The 24054-nt window shown below is 42.7% G+C and overlaps 1 protein-coding gene across 25 annotated transcripts in view; it reads left to right on the top strand.

Annotated features, from left to right (window-relative positions):
- BCAS1 (brain enriched myelin associated protein 1) overlaps nt 1-24054 on the top strand; it is a 180780-nt gene that overhangs the window by 82676 nt on the left and 74050 nt on the right. For all 25 annotated transcript variants that reach the window (XM_077253177.1, XM_077253187.1, XM_077253188.1 and 22 more), the window contains exon 5: nt 17618-17731. In XM_077253177.1, the coding sequence (XP_077109292.1) occupies nt 17618-17731 (114 nt within the window). The remainder of the gene's footprint in view (nt 1-17617; nt 17732-24054) is intronic.

Raw genomic sequence — 24054 nt, forward strand, 5'->3', positions numbered from 1 at the left:
TCCCCTCCGCTATGCTGTAAGATCTGGATGCTGCGGGTTTGACGCTGCGGCTGTAGGCAGCATCAAACCCGCAGCATTTACTGACCATGAAAACATACCCTCAACTCCATGAAGAACAATTGTGCAAAGAAAAAACCAAGACGATTAGAACATAAAGTGGTGATAGACATTAGATTAATGTCAATCAAACCTGCTAATTTTAGCACAACCAGACGATCATATAATGCTCATGAAGGCATCCAAATTTACCCAATGGTGTATGTTGGGGAAGAGAAGGATCAGGGTTGTTGTAGTGCAATATGCCCGATCCTTTTCTTTCCAAGTGAATTAAGAAACCAGAATTGTCTGGTTACGGTTTACACTACTCTTGTAGTCAGGACACATGGAAGCTTTGCCGAGGCCAGCATAGAAAAGTGCATGTTTTATCCTTTAGGTTTTTTTTTTTTTAAAGTTCAGGGTAAATAGAATACAATGGTCACAGATATCTACGAGGGCAGTGACATTCGCCAAACATGTGAATAGTCTCTTATTTTAGAAATAATTACAATCAGGCACTATCGCAGCCAGCCGGGGTTTAATTTAATACTCGGATAACATTAAAGGCTTTGTGGATTTTCCAGTAGTACAAGTCACTCACAGATCCTGGACAATGGGAAATGTTACATGAGCAAACAGAGCCGGCAGCCAAAATGTAAACACGGAGTTAGTGGTGATATTTAGGAAGTGTTGATTTGCGTTGTAAATAAGATCAACCACGTAGACTAAGCAATCAAGGTGCCTCCTACAGTATATCACAGCGTAGGGGACACAAGACACAAGAACTATTTCCACATAAACCGTGTGAACGAAGAGAGCACAATGACCTGGGCATGAGCAGCCATGCAAAAATTAGGTGCAGTACCACCTATGAACAATAGGGCACGTCATCACTGCCGTACAAATAGGTGTACAAAATGCAGATCCACATACTAACACTAGAGGCTTCCTCATCCAACTAAACCAAGATGCATTTTAAGGGGACCTCTACCTGAGTATATGTACTTTGTATGCAGGGCATTACCCTATACAATCCAGTCTATAGTCAATCTGTGGTAGCTTCTCATCACATGCAAGAATAATCCAAGAGTTTGCGATGCTTGACTGTTGGATTCCCTGAACTATTAGAAATCCAGAGAATAAGTATTAATAGAAGAAATCTATCATACATTGTCTACAATACAATAGTCCAGAATGGACGTTTCCACTCATGCCTTTGGGTACATGATGGGTCAGTTGAAGATACAGACCATCAAATGTGCTTAGTGTTGGATGCACAGCTACCTTACCTAATGCTTGGTCCCTCCTCTATAGTCACCCCTCAAAGTGTCCCCATATAGACTTCTAATTGTTGCAGTAAACAAAATCCACCTCTCACTTACGCCGACGTCATTGAATCAACTCTTCAGCAGTGAAGACAATGGTCTTAGTGAGAGAGCAGCGGCAGTAGTGGTCTTGTCCCACTCCACATCCGCCCTTGACATTAACATGCAGAAATGCCACATATGTTATTATCAATACATTATACGACTTCTTGTCTATTGTTTCAAAGATTAAAATGAGATGCAGAAATGTCATACACTGTCATGTACAATGATCATGTATACCAGGACAAATGTATTTGATGGATAGATAGATACTGTAGATAGATAGATAAGATAATGAAAAAAAAGGCTCACTTGCTCTTGAACTGAAATGTTGCTACCTGTTCACATGGGCCAATAAATATGCCACTTATTTGCATGGAAATTGCTATTGAAAGCTACCCACTTTCTTTGCTTTTTATGTACCATAGATAGATAGACAGATATTAGTTAATAGAAAGATCTAAAGATGGACAGACAGATAGATAATAGATAGATAGAAAGTGTTTATAAAAAAGGTAAAGAGATGATACAAAATGGGAACAAAACAATACGGTATATACAATTACATAAACTAAAAGGGATAACAAAAGAAAATTACTAAATCTGATGTCACTGAAATGTCTCAAAGCATAGCAGAGGGAGGTACTCCTTAGGAAAAGAGACAGAACTACAGGAAGCTGTATCTTCCAGGACTGACAAATGACTAAACCCAAATTATGTTTTTTATTAGATCAAGGTTACGCCCAAATACCTCCCTTTGGTGAGGCTGGTTGTGGGATGTGCTAGGTCCTTTAGAATTTTATGATAATATCTTTGCCCCGGAGGTCCCAGGTGGAAGATATTGTCACCATGTTTCTTATTGTGATTTTCCCTTTATATAGAGATGAAACATGGCATGAATAGCACTATCCACTGGACCAATATTAAATTGGAGAAATTCTGCTGGCCTTACAGTGATTTGAATGAATGGGTTATGTTCGTCCCTTTGCTACAACGCCGAAAATATCTCTCCCACAAATATCAGGGCTATGCAAACCCCAATATTCATCACTGACCACTGGCTTTGAAAGGTCTGGAAGCTGTGATCAGAGGAATCTTGCCTGGGAAGTGTACTTCTCTGTCTTTGTATAAACGAATCATTCTCAGTGTCTTGGTGTCTTTTTCCCAGAGCAAATGTACTGTTGCAATTACCTGGTCACTGGAGGAGGCCCCTATTTCAATTGAAGTTCACGTGTCAGCTCTCTAACTTCCCCAGTTATAATTAGTTTCTCTCTTCCCCAGCTATAATTAACCCCATCTGTTCAATGTGGAGTCCTAGCTATAAACGTTGAAGTGACAGCTCTTTCTCTCTTCCCCAGCTATATTTAATCCCATATGTTCAATGTAAAGGTGATATGTTTCCTCTCTGGAGATGTCGTATGGATTTAAATTTTTCTCTATGACAGATAGGTAACAAATAAATAACATAGTGGGATGTAAGAGAAAAATAAGTACATTGATATAACATAGATAGATAGATGTCTACCTCTGTGCCACCTACATAGGGTCACCGGAGTCACCCTACAATCCAGACAGCTTTGAGATCTTACAAGGAGAAGCTGCCGATTATCAGGCCTTGTGCAAAGTTCTAATCTTTGGAGACCTCAATGGAAGACCAGGGAGAGAAAAAGACTTTCTCACGATGGATGGAAACATCTACAGTGTATATTTGGAGCAGAGACTGATGGCCACAACTCAGTACACATGGAAAGAAACTTAAATGACAGTACAGTCAACAAAAAAGTAGCAAAAAGCTCCTGTACTTATGTAGTTGCTAAGGACTTCATATACTTAATGGCCGCACCAAGGGAGACTCTCTATCAAGGTGTACACTAAACTCCCATATAGGAAGGAATGTAGAAGGTTATGCCATTACAGATATGAATCTGGCAAGTATCAGCGCCTTCATAGTCACCCCACAAACATACCTTTCATATCACAGCCAACTTATTCTGTAAATGAAATCTACAACAAAACCATCCACACAAAAGCCTCAGCAGAGTGACCTCTTCAGCCTGCCTCCATCCTATAAATGGTCCATGACGTTGCCAATAAAATATAAAGAGGCTCTCAGCAGACCCGAAATACAGGAGATGCTTCACCATTTCTACTAATATGAGTTCAAGCCTAACCCAGAAGGATAGAGTCAAGGTGCAAAAGAACTCAATGATATATTCTACATCATGGCCAGATTTTCCAACCTTAAGAAAATTAACTACAAGAGGCCAAAAGAAAAATAGATCAATGGTTGATAGAGAATGCAAAGCTATACGGAAGACCCTGAGAACAGCCTCACTCAAGAAACACAGAGAACCCAACTACCCAGGTCTGAATGATGCATATGACACCATACAAAGGCAGTGCAAAACCATCTTCAGGAGGAAGAAGCAAAGTTACATCTCTATTAGACTTAACCAACTCCAAGACACCCTCTAAAACAACGCCTTCTGGGAACTATGGAACCACATGGGCACAAAAAGCAAGAAAAACAACATCCATATTCACTACGGCAACATTTGGCTCCAGTACTTCAAAGACCTCTACAAAGACATCACAAAGGAAGGACTAAGCCAAGAACAGAAAAAGGTAACAGCAAAACTAAAGGCAATGGAGGAAAAAAAACAAAATTTCCAAAACCTTTTGGATACGTCAATTACCTTACAGCCAGTTACAGAGATATTCGCTTCCATAAGATGTAGAAAAGCCAGTGACCTGCTGGAACCCCACAAGAAATGTTGAAATACAGCCCATCAGAGATACAGGCTGTAATAGCTAAACTGTTTAATACTGTGTGAGTGTCGGTTACTTCCCTCATACCTGGAACAAAGACCTCATCACACCAATCCACAAGAGTGAGACAGGTAGAACCCTACCAATTACAGAGGCCTATCTGTCAGCAGCAACCTAGGAAAACTATTCAACAGCATCCTGAACAATAGGATCCTCAATTTTCTCAAGAGGAAAGACCTATGATGCCTTCGAAAGCTCCTACACCGAGAACCGCTGAGGGTGAACGGGAGAAGAATGGCTTATTTCCAGCAGAGCTGCAGAGTCAGACAGTCCTGCAACCTGAGTCCAACACTCTTCAACATTTACATCAATGAGGTGGCCACTGCTTTGGAATCCTCTGCAGCACCAGGTTTCATAACGTCCAGGTGAAATTCTTGCTGTATGCATATGACCTACTGCTGCTATCGCAAACCAAGAAAGTCCTCCAAGACAAGCTGAAAATCTTAGAGAAATTCAGCTCCACATGGGCACTACTCATCAACGCAAAGAAAACCAGTATCATAGTATTTACATACAGATACTTCTATGACCTTATATATGGTCATGATCGACAATAATGCAATATGTGTGTATATATTCAGTATATATTTACATTTTTTTGATTATCCGCTTCAGTGACCATCTGGTTTAAATCCTCTCTCTCAACATGTGTATACACTTCACTTGCTCCTGTACCTCCTCAATATATTTTTTCCTTTTTTATTTTTTTATATTTTTCCCTCCATGCACTTCCCTCTTGTCATTTTCTTCCACTCCTGCATCCCCTTTCCCTTCTCTCCTTTTTTCCTAACTTTTATCTTACCCTCTGTTCAGGATTTGTTATTGGTCTTTCCAGATTATTGCCCACACTATTTGCCCTCTCTCAAGATGGCCGCCGCGGGGTGCGCATGCGTGTGAAGTTCCTCTCCGCTCGTGTCTCTAAAAGCATCCAGGCAATGATGGTGTGGGTCACTGATGTCACAGGAAACTTCTCCTTGACCCACACTGTCATTGGATGACCGGAAGTGACCATAGGCGGCCTCTCATGCGCTGCCAGACTGCAAAGTGTGCATTACCGACACCAGGGCCCAACGAGGTGTATAAATAGATGCACAGTACACTACCCCAAACTGCCCCTCGAAGAAGCCCAACACGCGAAACGTGCATTGTGGCACTGTCCTTTACGTAAATTCTGCATATCCCCCATATGGGTATGCATTGCATGCACTTTTCCTGCACATCTTTGCACTTTAAGGAAGGTGTCTTACCATATATTCTTTCTCCTTTCCTTTGCTTCTCTTGACTCTCTCCCAATAGATTTAATATCTAATTACCTTCTGTACTAGTTCGGCTCTTGTGTATGCACATTCTTGGCATTATGTAGAATTATGGGCATACATTCCACACATGAGCAGAAGTGGTACAATGAAGTCGGTGACTATAGATGTTGTACACACTGATCTAATTGGAAGATTGTACGAAAATTCTGTACAGGTATTTTGCATTTGCCGGATGTCACCTCTAGGTCATCTTTTGTATCCTCACCTCACACTATCTTGAATTACTGTATTTGTCTTTTAATAATGATTCAACCAAATTTATGTTGTTTTATTAATATCTTCAGTGTCTTTGACATTTACCGTATAGGGCTATATGCTCCATTCTTTGTAGGTTGTAGATGGGCACTACTCATCAACACAAAGAAAACCAACATCATGGTGGTCCAGAGGAGGAAGGCAAAATCGGACCAGTATCCTTTATTTGAGCTAAACAGCTGCATTCTTACAGAAACAGACAAATGCATCTACCTGGGTCTCAAAACTCACTAGTCAGGGAGCTTCAAACAATCCATAGAGATCCTGAAGTACTTGGCCTTCAAAACCTTTTATGCATGCCCATACAGCAGCGAAGCCTGGGGCCCTCACAAATACCCAGACTGGTCAAGGTGGGATTCCAGCCCAATTGAAGTATTCCATCTGGAATTCTGTAAGCACCTTCTGTGAGTCAATCGGAGCACCTCCAACAATGCCTGTCAGGCTGAGCTGGGCAGATTCCCGCTACACCTAGTAGTCCTGTAGAGGGTGCTGTCATTCCGGACCCACCTACATAGTGCCGGGACTTGATGCGAGAGACTCGCGCGAGTTTCTCCTATTGAACTCGCAAGTGTGACCCTGGCCTTTAAAAGAGACTCTCCTATCTCTTCTCGGATTTCAGCTCCATGCAGCGCAGTATGTGAGTGCATGCCATTGACTGCGAAAAGAGAGCTATGGTATGCCATGGACTTCCATAACAGCCACCTTGGATGGGCCTCCATCCATCGTTCCTACCAGGGGAGGACATATCATTGGTTAAACCTGTGCAACCACACAGGGGCCCAAGAGGCAAGGGGTCCATTTCTACCTCCAAAGCAAGTGTAATTTTGCATTATGATTATCTTTTGGACTGCTAAGGGCCTATATACTGTTCTTGAACAGGGGACCTTTTCTGTCTGTGTCCACCAATGGTTCCTACAGTCCTTATCCCTACTTTACATTTGCTTTGCAAAACTAATGTGTATTTAGTCCTGCCAATAATGCTCCCTTGAATTAGATTGATAAATATAATTCTCAGCATTGGAGATATAGGATATTGTAGTGCCAGTGTCTCTGCCCTCTGCCTCCATTCCCCGACAGAGTCGCCGACTAACTCACCGCTTGGGTCCCGCACTTCCTCCCTCCTCTCCTGTTGCTGATGTCTGGGGTACGCCCACAGTGTGCAGATTCCCAGGCAATGTGCTTAAGGCATGAACGTTCCCCTTCTTAATGGGGCTGCGCACGCAGCATCCTAAAGTGTCCCCAGCCAATGGCTGGGAGACAAGTACTATTTAAATCACCACCACCTGCATGGAGATGCCTGTGTAACATTGTACACTGTGTCTAACATGTTTGCTAGTTCTCAGGTCCCAGTGATCATATTCCTGTATGCTTTTGTTGTTCGGACCAGCCATAGTGTAAGAATCGGGTGTTCATGTACAGGGTGGATTGATTTAAATCACGCCCTTCTCTCCTCCCACGGTTACTGAAAACATATAACGATATACAAGATGGCGATTGTTTCCCCACCCAGACGCTTGAAGCGCAGATTTCACTAATCTACAAAGAAGGTAAAGATCAGGAGCTTTGTAGTAGCTACAGGCCGATTTCATTATTGAATGCTGATCTGAAACTATTTGCTAGCCTATTAGCTCACAGAATAGCTGAGTTCCTGCCGACGTTAATCTCTTTAAACCAAACAGGCTTTGTGGGAGGAAGAGAAGGAAAGGATAATACACACAAAATTTTGCATCTTATGCATTATGTGAAAATAAATAAATTTCCTCTGGTTCTTTTGGGAACGGACGCGGAGAAGGCCTTCGACAGGGTGGACTGGACCTATCTCGAGGAGACAATGAGGAGTTTTGGCTTTCCGAACCAATTGATCTCCACTATAATGAAGATGTACAGAGATCCATCAGCTCGCATAAAAATTAATGGCTCCTTGACTGATAGGTTTTCCATTAAAAATGGGACACGACAGGGGTGTCCACTGTCCCCACTGTTATTCGTACTAACAATGGAACCATTACTGACTGTTATACAACAATGCCAAGAAATAGAGGGCATCAAAATAGGGAATACACATCATAAAACTGCGGCTTTCGCCGATGACCTCTTGATCCTGATGACTAAGCCCCTCAGAGGTCTGGCTGCCCTGTCGAAGATTTTAACTATCTTTGGCGACCTGTCAAATTTTAAAGTAAACATGTCCAAGTCTGAGGCCTTAGACTTAAATATTCCTCAACATATTCTTACTAAGGCGAAAAACTTATACCCATTTGCATGGCCCAAACGATACATTAACTATCTAGGGATTAAAATAGGCAGAACAGATAAAGGGCTATTGGAAGACAATTACCACCCGTTACTTAAACATACAATCGCAACCATCCAATCCTGGAGAGACCCGTATCTCTCTTGGACGGGTAGAAAAAACCTAATAAAAAGTCTGATTTTGCCCAAATTCACATATTTGTTTCAGGTACTACCCATACACATTCCTTCCATTTTCCTAACCAAAGTAAATTCCATTTTCTCTCAATATATCTGGAAAAGTACGAAACCACGCATAGCCTTCCGTACATTAACTTTACCTAGGCGCTTGGGGGGAATGGGAGCCCCAGATGTAAAGAAATATTACTATGCTGCAGTACTGTCTCGGTCAGTAAGTTTAATTAGAGATTCCCAAGGAAACCTGGCAACGGATGTAGAGAAAGAAATATCCCCTATTCCTATTAGACCACTACTATTGACCTATGCAGGGAAGCATTCATTTCCCCCTCACCCCAACCCGCTTACACGTACACTTATAAAAATATGGGCAAAAACACATAAAATTCTTACTCCCCCTTCCTCACCGTTGCTAATCCTCTCAGATATTATAACACATTCGATTGGGAATAGGGCCAAAAATTATCCAATAGACCAAATGCTAAATGATGGTACGCTTCTCTCACTATCAGAACTTCGTGAGAAACCTGACCTGACGAATTTAAATTTCTTACAATACTCGACACTTAAAAAAACGCTGAAAAGGTTACAATATTTTTCAAATATTACGCGCAAGCTTACCCCATTTGAAACCATGTGTGCTAAAACGTCCAGACCCGCTAAAGTACTCTCCACGATCTATCAAACACTTATAACAGATGAATTAAGCCTTAAGAGAGCGTACATTCTAGGGTGGGAAAAAGATTTAGGATACACTTTTTCACAGACACAAGTGTCACACATATATAAATACTCTCACGGACCCACCAGTTGCATTAAAACCCAAGAAAACTCTTTCAAGATAATGTCTAGATGGTATATCTCTCAAACGCAACTTCGGACCTGGAGATTGCGCCCCCATGCTGACTGTTGGAGATGCAACTTAGAAGAGGGCGGATACCTCCATCTTTGGTGGTCTTGTCCGATGGTTCGTGGTTTCTGGATAATGATGGAACAATTGATAAAAGACGTGACTGGGAAAGAGTTGCAATTGACACCAGAGATGGCGCTTTTGAACTTCCCTGTGTGGCCTAGATGCACATGGCTCACCATTTTAGCTCAAAACATATTGGCTTCAGCCAAGTTATTAATCCCCACTTTCTGGAAAACCACGAACGTTCCGACATATCAACAAGTATTGAGAAAGATAGATCAATTATATCTTATGGCTGAACTTGTAGCCTTAGTGAACCATTCCATTCCTAAATTTAAAGGAATTTGGCTTCCTTGGATTATATTCAGATCAGATCGTCTTCCGGAATCGGTGTAACCAAAAACTGATCGAGACAGAGTGCTGACTTCACGATGCAACCCCCCCCCCTCACCCCTCTTCCACCACCCCCCTTTTTTTATTCTTTCTCTTTCTTTACTGTCATATGACTATTATACTACTTCAAAGAATCATTGTGTTTCTATATATTTCTTTTTCCTGATGGAGAAGATTGCTCCAATTTTTCTACTGTTCTCTTTCAAAACGAAAACGCTGTAAAAAGGAGCCTTTTTGTTATTGTTAAATTTCTGAAAGTTAATTGTTATACTATTCATCTGTTACTAGACAAATGTCAATATTTTTGTCTATTTGCATTATTTCTCAATAAAAAGAACATTGAAAAGAAAAAGAAAAGATTTAAATCACGCCGATTTAAATCATGATTTAAATCACGCCGATTTAAATCATGATTTAAATCACGATTTAAATCAAAAGATTTTTTTCTATTTAAATCGGATCGATTTAAATCATGATTTTAATCAGGATTTAAATCACTGATTTAAATCAAAAGGTTTTTTTTAATATAAATCACGATTAAAATGAGAAGTGAGAGCAGTGCGCATGTGCGCCCATAGTTACACGGACGAAACTAGGGGCAACGATCTAACGCCAGGGTGAGGGGGGGACCCCAAAGTAAGTAAAAATCTTTTTTGTTTTACTATATGGCAATAGGTAGGTGTTTAAAAGCAGCATGTCTTAATTGTATAAACTATTAATAGCCTCCACATTTTGTTCATACTGCCCCTTTAATTCCACACTTCTAGCTTGGTTTCACTTTTGGTTTAGTTTCTTTTTCCATTCAGTTGACATGCCCAAACTTGTTGGATAGTCAGCATCCTACAGAAACCTCTGGAAGAGCATGGCATTGTGAATGTTACACATATACAGCCTTTATTCTACTGAGTTAAACAACTCAGCTTTATCTCATGATGGAAGAACCTTTGGATGGTAAAATATTTTCCTCAAAAAGCAGTTTATTGAAAAAAATCCGATTTAAATCAAAAAAATCCGATTTAAATCAAAAAAATCCGATTTTTTTGATTTTTTTAAAAAAACATTGATTTTTATCCACCCTGTTCATGTAAAGCTGCATGAACCAGTTAACAGCCTAAATATGTAACAGTACAGACACAGAGGGCTATTAAATGCATAAAGCGTATAAGAACATAAGGCGAGGAACCTGATTACGGTATGTGTTTTTTTTAATGGGCCACACAGGGATAGTTAGGTTAATGCGTTGAGGCAGTAGGCCAGTCTGAACAAATGCGTTTTTAGGGCATGCTTAAAACTGTGGGGATTGGGGATTAATCGTATTAGGCCGGAGACACACTGGTGCGAGAGACGGCCGAGTCTCGCTGGTTAAAAGCAAGCTGTGGCACCTGCATTCCGGAGCTGAGCGTGCAGCTGCATGTATTGCTATGGAGCCGCACGCTCCGCTCCGGAGTGCAGGTGCCACAGCTTGCTTTTAACCAGCGAGACTCGGCCGTCTCTCGCACCAGTGTGTCTCCGGCCTTAACCTGGGTAGTGCATTCCAAAGAATTGGTGCAGCACGTGAAAAGTCTTGAAAACGGGAGTGCAAGGTTCTGATTATTGAGGATGTTAACCTCAGGTCATTAGCAGAACGAAGAGCATGGGTAGGGTGGTAGACTGAGACCAGAGAGGAGATGTAGGGTGGTGTTGAGCCATGGAGCGCTTTGTGGAAAAGGGTAATAAGTTTGTACTGGATTCTGGAGTGGATGGGTAACCAGTGTAATGACTGGCACAAGGTAGAGGCATCAGAATAACGGTTGGTGAGGAATATGATCCTGGCTGCTGCATTCGGGACAGATTGGAGTGGGGAAAGTTTGGTAAGAGGGAAGCCGATTAGTAGAGAGTTACAATAGTCCAGATGAGAATGAATGAGAGAAACAGTAAGAGTTTTTGCAGAGTCGAAAGTAAGAAAAGGTCGAATTCTAGAAATGTTTTTGAGGTGCAGATAACAAGAGCGAGACAGTGATCGGATGTGGGGGGTGAATGAAAGCTCAGAATCAAGTATAACCCCAAGGCAGGGCATGTTGCTAGGGAGTAATGGTGGAACCACACACAGAGATGGCAAAGGTAGGTTAGTAGAGGGAGAAAACACAAGGAGTTCATTTTTTGACAGGTTCAGTTTCAGATAGAGGGAGGACATGATGTTGCAGACAGCGGTAAGACAATCACTGGTGTTTTCTAAAAAGGAAGGCATGATATCAGGAGCAGAAGTGAATAATTGGGTGTCATCAGCATAGAGATGGTACTGAAACCCAAATCTAATGACTGTTTAACACTCTTCTAGACACACTGACAACTCCGGCCACATCCGCATGTACCCAATCTGCAACAGTATTGGATGTGCCTCAACAGTCTACCAGCTACGTACCTGGCTTCAGACCCCATCGGTTTGATCCCCCATGCAATAGCAGTGACCCTGCTCTATGTCAAGGGTTCTTTAATCAGTGCATGCTACTCTTGGCTCATCAGTTTGTCTCAGGTCAGGCCAAGGTGGCCTTCATTATGTCCTGCCTCACTGGTGAGGCTTTAGCCTGGCTTAACCCCAAATGGGAGACAGGGGATTCTTTAGAGTCAAACCTTCAGTCCTTTCTTGAGGCCTTCCGTAAGGTCTTCAACTAACCCAGCCGAGTGTTCTCAGCAGCATCTTCTATCCTCAACTGTGCCAGGGAAATCTCTCAGTGGGCCAGTACACTGAACGTTTGTGCACCCACTTGTCAGAACTTTCCTGGAAAAATTAGGCTCTGTCAGTCACCTTCTGGGAAGTCCTGTCTGGGCGAATCAAGGATGAGCTGGCTGGACGTGATATTCACACCTCACTGGATGACCTGGTATCTCTAGCAACATGAATAGATATCAGGTTTCAGGAGCGTTCCAGGGAGATGAACCGCAAGAGAAAACATGTACGCCTGGCTCCTACCTTTCAAAGACCAATCATGCAGCAAACCTCATCTCCAGCACCCTCTCCTGAGTCCATGCAGGTAGATCAGCTGAAGATGACAAAGCATCATCAGGAGGTCCACCTATCCGAGGGAAGGTGCTTCTATTGTGGCGGTCCTAAGCATGTAATCTGCTCCTGCCCAGAGAGACTGGGAAACAACAGAGCCAAGGATTTGTTGGAGATGTCACTCTGGGCAAAAATCACTCTTCTTCATCATTATCCATGTCCTGTGATAGCATACATTTTTTCAAGTTGGCCTACTTCTTCTCCAGTTCCACCGTTAACCTCATTCAACAGGCCACAGTGGGACAAGTTCAGTTTCCATCCCAATGTCTTCCCAAACCATTGATGGCTTATTCAGTGGATGGAAAATGGAAAACCCCTTTCTGAAACCATCCTATTCATGACTGAGCATATAGAACTCTGAGTAGGAATGCTACACTCGGAGAAGGTTAATCTCTACGTGCTGTTAGGCCTGTCTCACCAAATTCTTCTAGGCCTGCCATGAACCAGTGTTGGATTGGAGATCTTGAGAAGTACTCCGTTGGGGCCAGGAGTGGCACGAGAGATGTTAAATTCTTATTAATCCTGCTTGACCCCCCCCTGGTTTCTGCATGTGAATTTACCTGGCTTGCCTGCTGCATACTGGACGTATGCTGATGTCTTTGATAAAAAGGAGGCCGAGACTCTTTCACCTCATAGGCCATATGGCTTTCCTATTGACCTTCTACCAAGTTCTTCTCCTCCACCTGGCCAAATCTATCCCCTGTCAAAGGCTGAGACCCATGCCACGTCCGAGTATATTGAAGAGAACTTTGCCAGGGGATTTATCTGGAAATCTTCTTCCCCGTTTGGAAAAAGTTACTTTTCGTGAAGAAAATTGACAGTTCTCTGTGAACTATCAAGAATAAGTACCCTCTACCCCTCATCTCATCTTGTTCAATCTACTTAAGGGTTCATGAGTTTTCACAAAGCTCAACCTTAGTGGGCATACAATCTAAGCCGTATACGTCAAGGAGATGAATAGATGACGCCATTTAATACCCGAGATAGCCATTGTGAGAATTGGGTAATGCCTTTCGGACTCTGTAATGCCCCTGCCATCTTTCAAGAACTGGTGAATGACATCTTCCAGGATCTTCTCTTCTCGTGTGTGCTAGTATACCTAGACGACATCTTGGTATTCTCTCCTGATCTGCCTTTACACCGAAGGGATGTCTGCCAGGTCCCGCAGAGGTTAAGGAAGAACCTATTGTCTCGGATAGTGGCATCCAGTTTACTTCTTACATCTGGAAGGCCACCTGCCAATTATTTAATGTCACTCTGGATTGCTCTTGTTAAAGATAGGTAGGCAGGATGCATGCAGAAGTATGCAGAAGTAGGCGGAGCTTAACAGAGGAAGTACGCAGCCTTCTGCAAAGCCCTCGAACACTAATGTGAACTTAGCCTTACACGTTTGCTAGTTCTCATGTCACAGTTCTTGTATTACTGTATGCCCTCCTGCCTATGGGCTATACCCGCCTGCCTGCCTGTCTATCATTCCAGGCCATTCCTGCCTCCTGTCCCTTGGGGGTTAGCTGCCATACACCTGAGATCACTCCTGGTGTAGCACCTGGTTCCGCCTCCCTTGATCATGGTATCGTCTGCCACTGTGCACCTGAGGTCAGATTTTGTGAGCCACCTAGTCATACCCCTCCAGGTTCTCCTCGGATCACTGCACAGTGGTTCCACCACCCAGTCTGTTACAGATATAAACTAGCATAGCGGAATAATAAACGCTTTATGTGTCCTATAGTTAGGAAAATGGATCAAAACATGGAATAATAGAGTACACTTACCTGCAGGGTAAACAGGGAGCAGATAGTCTACAGGTGTAGTGTCTCTTTAAATGAAAATTCCAAAGCATACAATGTACATGAAAGGGTGTCAAGTCTATAATACACAAACTTGTAATCCCCAGTCTACCATCTGCAGGGCAGTGAAGGCAGGAAAGCAGCAGAGATTAAGGCGCTGGACTTGTTTGTGGAGTTTATAGTGATAATGACATTTATGGCCGCTTGCGGTAAATCCAGCAGCTGCCAGGGACTTATGATCGCTGCTATAAAATTTATTAGAGGATTCATGAGAAGGACTTGTGTTCCTTCCTGACAATAACTAAACACAGAGACGGGGAGACCTATACCTTCTCACAAGTGCAATATAAACATGGATGAGGTGGACTGTTGCACATACAGTATATTGACTGGTGCAAGTGACAGCAACTATTGAGATATCAGCTTTAATTTTTCAGAATGTGCAATATAATAACAATATAAACTCATGGGCAGACATACCATTGATTCAACCTGTGCAGCTGAACAGGAGCTCAAGAAGTAAGGGAGTCACTTACATCTCCAAAGCACGTGGAATTGTGCATTATGATGAGCTATAGGAATTAAATGTTTGTCTTGCCTTCTATCTTCTTCAGGTGCTCACTTCTTCCTGCCTCCTGGCATCCTGCCTGCGCAGGTGGGCAGTTTGCTCTTGAAGACTGACAGTTCGGACGCTAGTCCTATCTGTGCCCTTTTCCTATGCTGCAAGCAAAAGAAGCTGTAGAATTGGAGGAGTGTGCCCTGGCTGGATCAAGCAATCCAGACAGCTCCAAAGCAGCCCTTGCAAGCTCTATAGCTAAGAGCTTGTAAGCCCTGCACTCTTTGTCTAGGAGACTATACACATATGACTGCAGAGGTGGCTGACAACTTAAACAAAGAGCTGTATAGTACAGAATTAAAAATCTCTGTTCTTCAGAATGGAGAGGATTTTTAATAACAAGCAAATTGTAAAGTTTGCACTTTTGAAAGAGTTTATGTAGCTATAGTGTAACTTATAAAAACAAATGACAGCATGTGCGATAAAGTAAAGTAGTCTTTCTGACCATTTTATTGCCATGTCATGGTTCATGGCACTTGCATCGCTTTGTGTAGACTTAGGGTACCGTCACACAGTGCCATTTTCATCGCTACGACGGCACGATTCGTGACGTTGCAGCGTCGTATGATTATCGCTCCAGCGTCGTAGACTGCGGTCACACGTTGCAATACACGGCGCTGGAGCGATAATTTCATGACGTATTTGCGATGTAGAAGCCGTTGGTTACTGTGCGCACATCGTATACAACCTGTGTCACACAATGCAATCATGCCGCCACAGCGAGACACTAGACGACAAAAGAAAGTTTCAAACGATCTGCTACGACGTACGATTCTCAGCGGGGATCCGGATCGCAGTAGCGTGTCAGACACAACGTTATCGTAACGATATCGCTAGAACGTCACGAATCGTGCCGTCGTAGCGATGAAAATGGCACTGGGTGACGGTACCCTTACCTCCTTAAGGCAAGCAAGGCAGAAGTGTTAATACTTTAATGACATTGGCTGTTTGTATGGGGTCATTGTCCTGCTGCAGAATAAGTTTGGCGCCAGTTAGATGCCTCCTTGATGGTATTGCATGATGAGTAAGTATCTGCCTGTATTTCTCAGCATTGAAGACACCAAGAAATAGGCAACATTGAGTGCTGCAGTTGCAGTGGTAAGCCAAGGAAACTTAGTGGAGCAGATGAAAGACACATACTTACTTTCATTCAAAATCTGAAGATGTTCAGCAGTGCCATCAGCTCAGAAATCTCAGCAACCAGTTGGGACCTACTTACAGCCATCTAATGTTCAGAAAAGTTTGTCCAAAAGTGTTCTTCTTGGAAGACCGAAGTTTAGCCATACCTTTGATGTGGTCACTATGCACAAAACATAGGAACTGGTGTTCAGAAAAGTTGCAACTGGTGCTCCAGACTGATGAGTCAAAATGCGAAATAATTGGCTTCAAGAAAATTCAGAATGTTCACCAAAGAGCTGTAGAGTAGTACAATCGTAAAGTGCTGCAGTGCGGTACAATAAGAAGTGTCAGCAAGAACAGTCAAGCATGGTGGAGGGTCCTGGCACGTTTGAGGCTGTATTTCAGAAAATGGAATAAGGGATGTGGTCAAGATTCATGGTGTCCTCAATGCTGAGAAATACAATCAGACACTTTGACATCATGTAATACTATCAGGCAGGAGTCTGATTGGGTCCAAATTTATTCTGCAAAAGGACAACAGCTACAAACATGCAGACAATGTTATTAAGAACTACATTCACCATGAAAAAGAACAAGGAGTCCTGGAAGTGATGATATGGCCCACAAAGAGACCTGATCTCACATCATCCAGTCTGTCTAAAGTTAGATGAAGCATTTGCACAAGTAACCTGAAGAGAAGATATGTGGTTAGTTCTCCAAGATGTTAGGAACAACCTTCCAAAAGAGTTCCTTCAAAAACTGTGGAAATGTATCTAGAAGAATTGATGCTTTGATGATGTTTAGATGGCACGGAGCGGTCAACACCAAACATTGATTTGATTTAGATTTCTCTTTTGCCCATGCACTTTGCTTCTCCATCACTGTTACACATGTAAAAACGTGAGGAACTTTGCAACACATTTTTGCACACAGAGTGTGAGTCCTTCTGCCAACGACAAGGCTACCATGTTTAGATAGAGCCTTATGCTAAAGACTCGTCTCAAAAGCCTCGTAAAAATTGGAGAAGCATGGGAGGGACGTAGCTATACATTCCTGTATTTGAAAAAGTTTTCAATGCAATTGTTGGTGGTCGTCTCAATGAAGTTTCACTGTATATTCTACTCTGCTCAGTGATGAGCGTGCAAACACAAATGAGAGAAGGAAGACGCTTTGTAGCCAGTGAATAATTGGCCATTGAGGAAGTCTGAGCCAGTAACCTGGACACGTGTCCCATCTCGCAACTGGTGAACTGCGCAAAAGAAAAGGGGATTTGTTTGGGTGGCCGCGCGCACTGCTCCATGTCTGTGGCCGGCTCTGTTCAGCAGGACAGAATGTTACTCGAGCCATTGGTAAATTGTGAATATATTATGGCCCGTAACAATGCGCTGACAATGGCGGATTGTTCGCCCCATGTGGGATCAAGAATGACAGGAATTAGGATTGTGAGAGAGGAATGAGGCAAATAAGGAATAGGGCTGCGCTGAGCTGAATAAACAGGATCTGTCTCTCCCTGCAGAGCGTAGATGATTACGACCAGGCAGCAAGTGCAGAGGAGCAGAGTGCATCCGAAGAAACCCAGAACACTCCACCTGCGGAGCTGCACCCAGTCATGAGCTTCTTCAAGACCCTGGTAAGGATTGTGGCGTCCGCTTCCGAAAACTGTCTCAGTGTACGGCAGATGTTCCGTTAAAGGGGCCGTTCTGTGGAGAGATCACTAGTCCTAAAGGCTTGCAGTCTAGGGAACACATTCACCAGGCTGGAGGGTTACAGTACAATTATTTGAACCAAAAATTGTGTTGAAAGTAAAATTAAAGATGTCACAGTTGGAATCTAGGTCAATGTAGCAAAGCTGAATTTGTCATTTGCCATTCTTAATGGTTAGCACAGTATTTTGCCTGTGGAGTTCCACAGGACTGCAGGTGACATCTGCTACATTATTTGTACTCAGAGAGTTATCACTGTGTTATATGTGTTGTTACATAGGACTGCAAGTAACAGCAACTATATTATCGGTATTCAGAGTTATCGCTGTGTTATCACTGGGCTGCAGGTAACATTACATTATCTGTTTTCACTGTTATCTCTGGTGTTACATGGGACTGCAAGTAACATACTATATTTTCTATACTATAAGGAGTTATAACTGGGTTATCTGTGGTGTTTCATGGGACTGCATGTAACATCTACTACATTATCTGTACTCAGGGAGTTATGACTATGTTATCTGTAGTGTTACATAGGACTGCAGGTAACATCTACCACATTATTTGTATTACTCAGTTATCACTGTGTTATATGTGGTGTTACATAGGACTGGTAATATCGACTACATTATCTGTTATCTGCAGGTAACAGCTACTATATTATCTGTATTCAGAGTTATCACTGTGTTATAACTGGGCTGCTGGTAACATTACATTATCTGTATTCAGAGAGTTATCACTGTTATCAGTGGTGTTACATGGGACTGCAGCTAATATCTACTGCATTATCTGTACTCAGTGTGTTGTCTCTGTGTTACCTGTAATGTTACATAGGACTGCAGCTTACATCTACTACATTATCTGCCCTCGGAGTTATCACTGTGTTATCTATGATGTTACATAGGACTACGGGTAATATCTATTACATTATCTGTACTGAGAGAGTTATCACTGTGTTATCTGTAATGTTACATAGGAGTGCAGGTAACATATACTACATTATCTGTACTCAGGGAGTTATCACTGTGTTTTCTGTGATGTTACATAGGACTGCAGGTAACACTACATTATCTGTACTCAGGGAGTTATCACTGTGTTTTCTGTGATGTTACATAGGACTGTAGGTGACATCTGTTACATAATCTGTACTCACAGAGTTATCACTGTGTTATCTGTTGTGTTACATGGGACTGCAGGTAAAATGTACTGATCTAGTACAGTTTCTGTACTCAGTTATCACTGTGTTACATTGGACTCCAAGTAAAAGCTACTACATTATCTGTACGTAATAAAATGATCCATGTATTATCTGTGGTGTTACACAGGACTGCAGGTGACATCTACCACATTATCTGTACTCAGAGAGTTAGGCTACGTTCACACTAGCGTTGTGCGCCGCTGCGTCGGCGACGCAACGCACAACGCACGCAAAAACGCGGCAAAACGCACGCAAAAACGCTGCGTTTTGCGACGCATGCGTCGGTTTTTGCCGAAAATCGGACGCAAGAAAAATGCAACTTGTTGCGTTTTCTTGGTCCGACGCTTGCGGCAAAAAAGACGCATGTGTGGCACAACGCAACAAAAAAAAACGCATGCGTCCCCCATGTTAAGTATAGGGGGCGCATGATGCATGCGTCGCCGCTGCGTCGCCGACGCAAATCCGACGCACATTAGCTTAACGCTAATGTGAACGTAGCCTTATCACTGTGTTTTCTGTGATGTTACATAGGACTGTAGGTGACATCTGCTACATAATCTGTACTCACGGAGTTATCACTGTGTTATCTGTTCTCTGTTACATGGGACTGCAGGTAAAATATACTGATCTAGTAAGCTTCTGCACTCAGTTATCACTGTGTTACATTGGACTACAAGTAACAGCTACTACATTATCTGTACGTAATAAAATGATCCATGTATTATCTGTGGTGTTACACAGGACTGCAGGTGATATGTACCACATTATCTGTACTCAGGGAATCATCACCTTGTTGTGTGTGGCGTTACATAGGACTGTGGGTAACCATTACAATATCTGCATTATCGAATATCAGAAACAATATAGCGCTAGGGGTTTGAGGTGAATGTGTCTATTTGTTATTATAGAGAGGGAAATTCTGTTATTATTTTGTGTTATGGAAAGTTCTCGGCTGTGAATTAGTCAGGAATTCTCTGCCGCCGCTCTCACCAGATCAGCCTTATGACACCCACACACTGTTTCATAAACCAGTTTTAATTCAGAGTATTCTGGCATAATCTGAGCGGTCCCATCTACCCCGACTACCTCTGCCTACTTTCTCATCACTTTTATAAAATTTACCAAAAAGGTGTAAAATGGCCAAAAATTGCACTTTTTTTGCCCATTTGAGGCTTGTGACAAAATTTGTTTCCTTTCTAATGCCAGTTTTATGCCACAAAACCGATAAATTCCCTTGACTATGTGTACATTTAGCCTGGTTTATTAGAGAATTAATTACCAAGCACATGAAATGCCGTACCCCAGGCGGTGCTGGTGCGCCTCTCTTATCAGCAGCGCACTGTCACTGCACATACAATGTGCTCTTTGATTGTGACTCTTGTGTCCTGGTGCCCAGAGTTTCCATTGTATCTTTCTTAATACTTTGTATAACAGACATAACAGACAAGAATAGGGTTACAATAAAGTTTATCATTCTAGATTTAACCCCATAGGGCAGTTGGACCAGCCATTTATCAAGCACCCAAATACCAAATATACTGGGGAAGGAGATGGGCTGGGAAAGGAATTGATACGTATGGAAACACAGAATAAATAAAAGGGTACAAGGTCATGCTACCTTTATTAACAGGTCCTAAAACTTGATGCTTATTGGTGTATTGTAAAACCGTTAACTTATGGTATATCCTTTATTAAGGGTCAAATTAAAAAGTTAAGGCGGTTATCTAGGACTTTCTCATTGGGGACCTATCCTTAGGATAGGTCATCAATGTCTGATTGGTGAGGATGCGACACCCGGCACCCCCGCTGATCAGCTGTTTCCGGCGTCAACAGCAGCCGGATATGCTCAGTTAAGGCGCTGCACAGAGCAGCTCCATCAAATCTATAGTGGCCGCAGCCAGGTACTGCGCATCACCCCTATTCAAACCAATAGGGGACGGATGTGCAATACCCGGCTGCACCACTATTTTATCTAACGGAGCTGTGCAGCTCCATAACTGAGCAGTGCTGACCGACACCGGGAGCAGCTGAGCAGCTGGGGAGCTGGGTGTAGCACCCTAACCGATCAGACATTGACGACCTATCCTAAGGATAGGCCATCAATATTAAAGTACCGGACAACCGCTTTAACATATTGCATTATGTGCTGGGAAGACTTTATTATATTCATATTTATAGGGCTAGCCACATCTGCATTGATTATTATATTGATTATTACAGACAATGGTCTGGTATACCTACTATATATTTGTAATTGCATAGCACATAGCGTTGATGTTGCAAAGTAACACAAGCTACATATGTCATCTAGCTATGTTTCACCACTCCTTCATCATCAGGGGCTAGTCACATCATTCTGCTCCAGCAATGAGGTTTCTTCAGATCTTGTAGTCTGATAGTGCTATATAGAAAGAATCCAGATCATCCATCACGTTGATGTTGCAAAGTAACACAAGTTACATATGTCATCTAGCTATGTTTCACCACTCCTGCATCAGCAGGGGCTTGTCACATCATTCTGCTCCAGCAATGAGGTTTCTTCAGATCTTGTAGTCTGATAGTGCTATATAGAAAGAATCCAGATCATCCATCACGTTGATGTTGCAAAGTCAAAGTAACACAAGTTACATATGTCATCTAGCTATGTTTCACCACTTCTGCATCAGCAGGGGCTTGTCACATCATTCTGCTCCTGCAATGAGGTTTCTTCAGATCTTGTAGTCTGATAGTGCTATATAGAAAGAATCCAGCTCATCCATCACATTGATGTTGCAAAGTAACACAAGTTACATATGTCATCTAGCTATGTTTCACCACTCCTGCATCAGCAGGGGCTTGTCACATCATTCTGCTCCAGCAATGAGGTTTCTTCAGATCTTGTAGTCTGATAGTGCTATATAGAAAGAATCCAGCTCATCCATCACGTTGATGTTGCAAAGTAACACAAGTTACATATGTCATCTAGCTATGTTTCACCACTCCTGCATCAGCAGGGGCTTGTCACATCATTCTGCTCCAGCAATGAGGTTTCTTCAGATCTTGTAGTCTGATAGTGCTATATAGAAAGAATCCAGATCATCCATCACGTTGATGTTGCAAAGTAACACAAGTTACATATGTCATCTAGCTATGTTTCACCACTTCTGCATCAGCAGGGGCTTGTCACATCATTCTGCTCCAGCAATGATGTTTCTTCAGATCTTGCAGTCTGATAGTGTTATATAGAAAGAATCCAGCTCATCCTCAAAATGGCACTCAAATCGAAAGACAATAATGTGGAGCTGTTCCCCCTTTGCAGCTATAAGAACTTCCAGACACTCAGACACTAATGCTGGAGGAGAGGGCAGACTCTCACTCTCATTCTAGTTCATCTCAAAGGTGTATGATGGAGTTAAGGTCAGGACTCTGTGTAGGCCAGTCATGGTCTTCTTTCACCAAACTCCACCAAAAAAAAAGAAAACGTTGTTTGTGCACTGGGGCGCTGTCATGGGAAACAAGAAAGGACCCTCTCAAATTTGTTTCCACAAAGATGGAAACTACAATTGTCCAAAGTATCTTGTATGCTGAAGAATTAAAGGGGTTGTCCACTACTAAGACAACCCCTTCTTAAACTAAATATTCGGCCCTGATAAAGTAATAAAGCCTATACTCACCTCCCGTGCCAGCCCTGTTCCAGCAATGTCGGTGTAAGGTTCTAGCAGGTACGGGGATGCAGTGACGAGTAGGAGGCAGAACAAGAGTTAATGAGCTTTTTATGAAAAGGTAATATAACAGTTGATACTCCACGAAGGGAGAAAGATATTAGGGTAATATAGATGAACAAAGAGTATACAATTAAATAGGAACAATACAATATCAAATAACGGGTTAACTTATCAGCCTGTGGTTCCCGGACGGAGGAGGCTGTAAAATCCCACAATGGAGCCGTAGATGACGGGAAAAGTCTCTGTACTGATTTTGCAAAAAGGTGAAGAACTGTCTCTTTATGGAGTGTTGAAGTATCTGCAGTGTTTCCGGAGATAGAGCGTTTCTCTCTTTCAAATTGGGGAGTCTCTTCGATGTCACCCATTGTCTCAGTGGAGTAAGTTCACTATCTTCTTGCTGTAACCGAACCCACTCATCCCGGGATCGGCCCAAGACACCTTCTCGAGACAAAACCTGCAGTTGATCCTTCGTCGCCACCACCATCCTGGTGGAATCTAAGAACCTAGGGATCTCCTCATCTTCCAACTTTTCGTCCCTATTTTGCCCAGGTTTAGCATGTTTCATCCTGGCTAGGGCATCAGCATGAGTGTTCTCCGCTCCTCTTTTGTAAGTGACCTTATACCAGAACTTTGCCATTCTGGCCACCCATCGCTGCTCCAGAGCTCCCAGCTTCGCATTCTCCAGATGAGCCAATGGATTGTTGTCGGTACGCACTAGTACTTCAGATCCAGACAAATATTCTGCGAACCTCTCCGTCATAGCCCACACCAACGCCAGCAACTCTAACTTGAAGCAACTATTGTCCACATTACGTTCGGAATCATGAAGGGACCGACTTGCATAAGCAATCACCTTCTCTCTTCCGTCCTGTATCTGCGACAACACAGCCCCGAATCCATGCATGCTCCCGTCAGTGTGGAGAATAAATGGCTGAGAAAAGTCCACATAAGCCAACACAGGAGCTTCTGTCAATGCCTTCTTCAGGTTTTGAAAGGCTTTTTCCTGATGTTCCTTCCAACGAATAGTCCTGTTCTTTGCACCCGAGGGCAATCCCTTCAGCAGTTCCAGTGCAGCGGCTTCACTATGCGGCAAAATTCATCACAAAACACTGGTAATACCGGTCAGTCCTAGGAATGCTCGGACTTCTTTCACCGTCTCAGGAGTAGGCCAATCCTGTATCACAGCAATTTTCTCTCGAGATGGCCTCACCCCTTCAGCAAAGACAACATGGCCTAAGTACTCAATTTGGATGTGGAATAAATGGCATTTTAGAGGCTTTACTTTTATCCCCTGTCTTTGAAGGCAACTTAACACCTGTTCCAGTCTCTGTAAATGATCCTCGAATGA

The sequence above is a fragment of the Ranitomeya variabilis genome, chromosome 4 (genome assembly GCF_051348905.1).
Source record: "Ranitomeya variabilis isolate aRanVar5 chromosome 4, aRanVar5.hap1, whole genome shotgun sequence".
NCBI lineage: Eukaryota > Metazoa > Chordata > Amphibia > Anura > Dendrobatidae > Ranitomeya > Ranitomeya variabilis.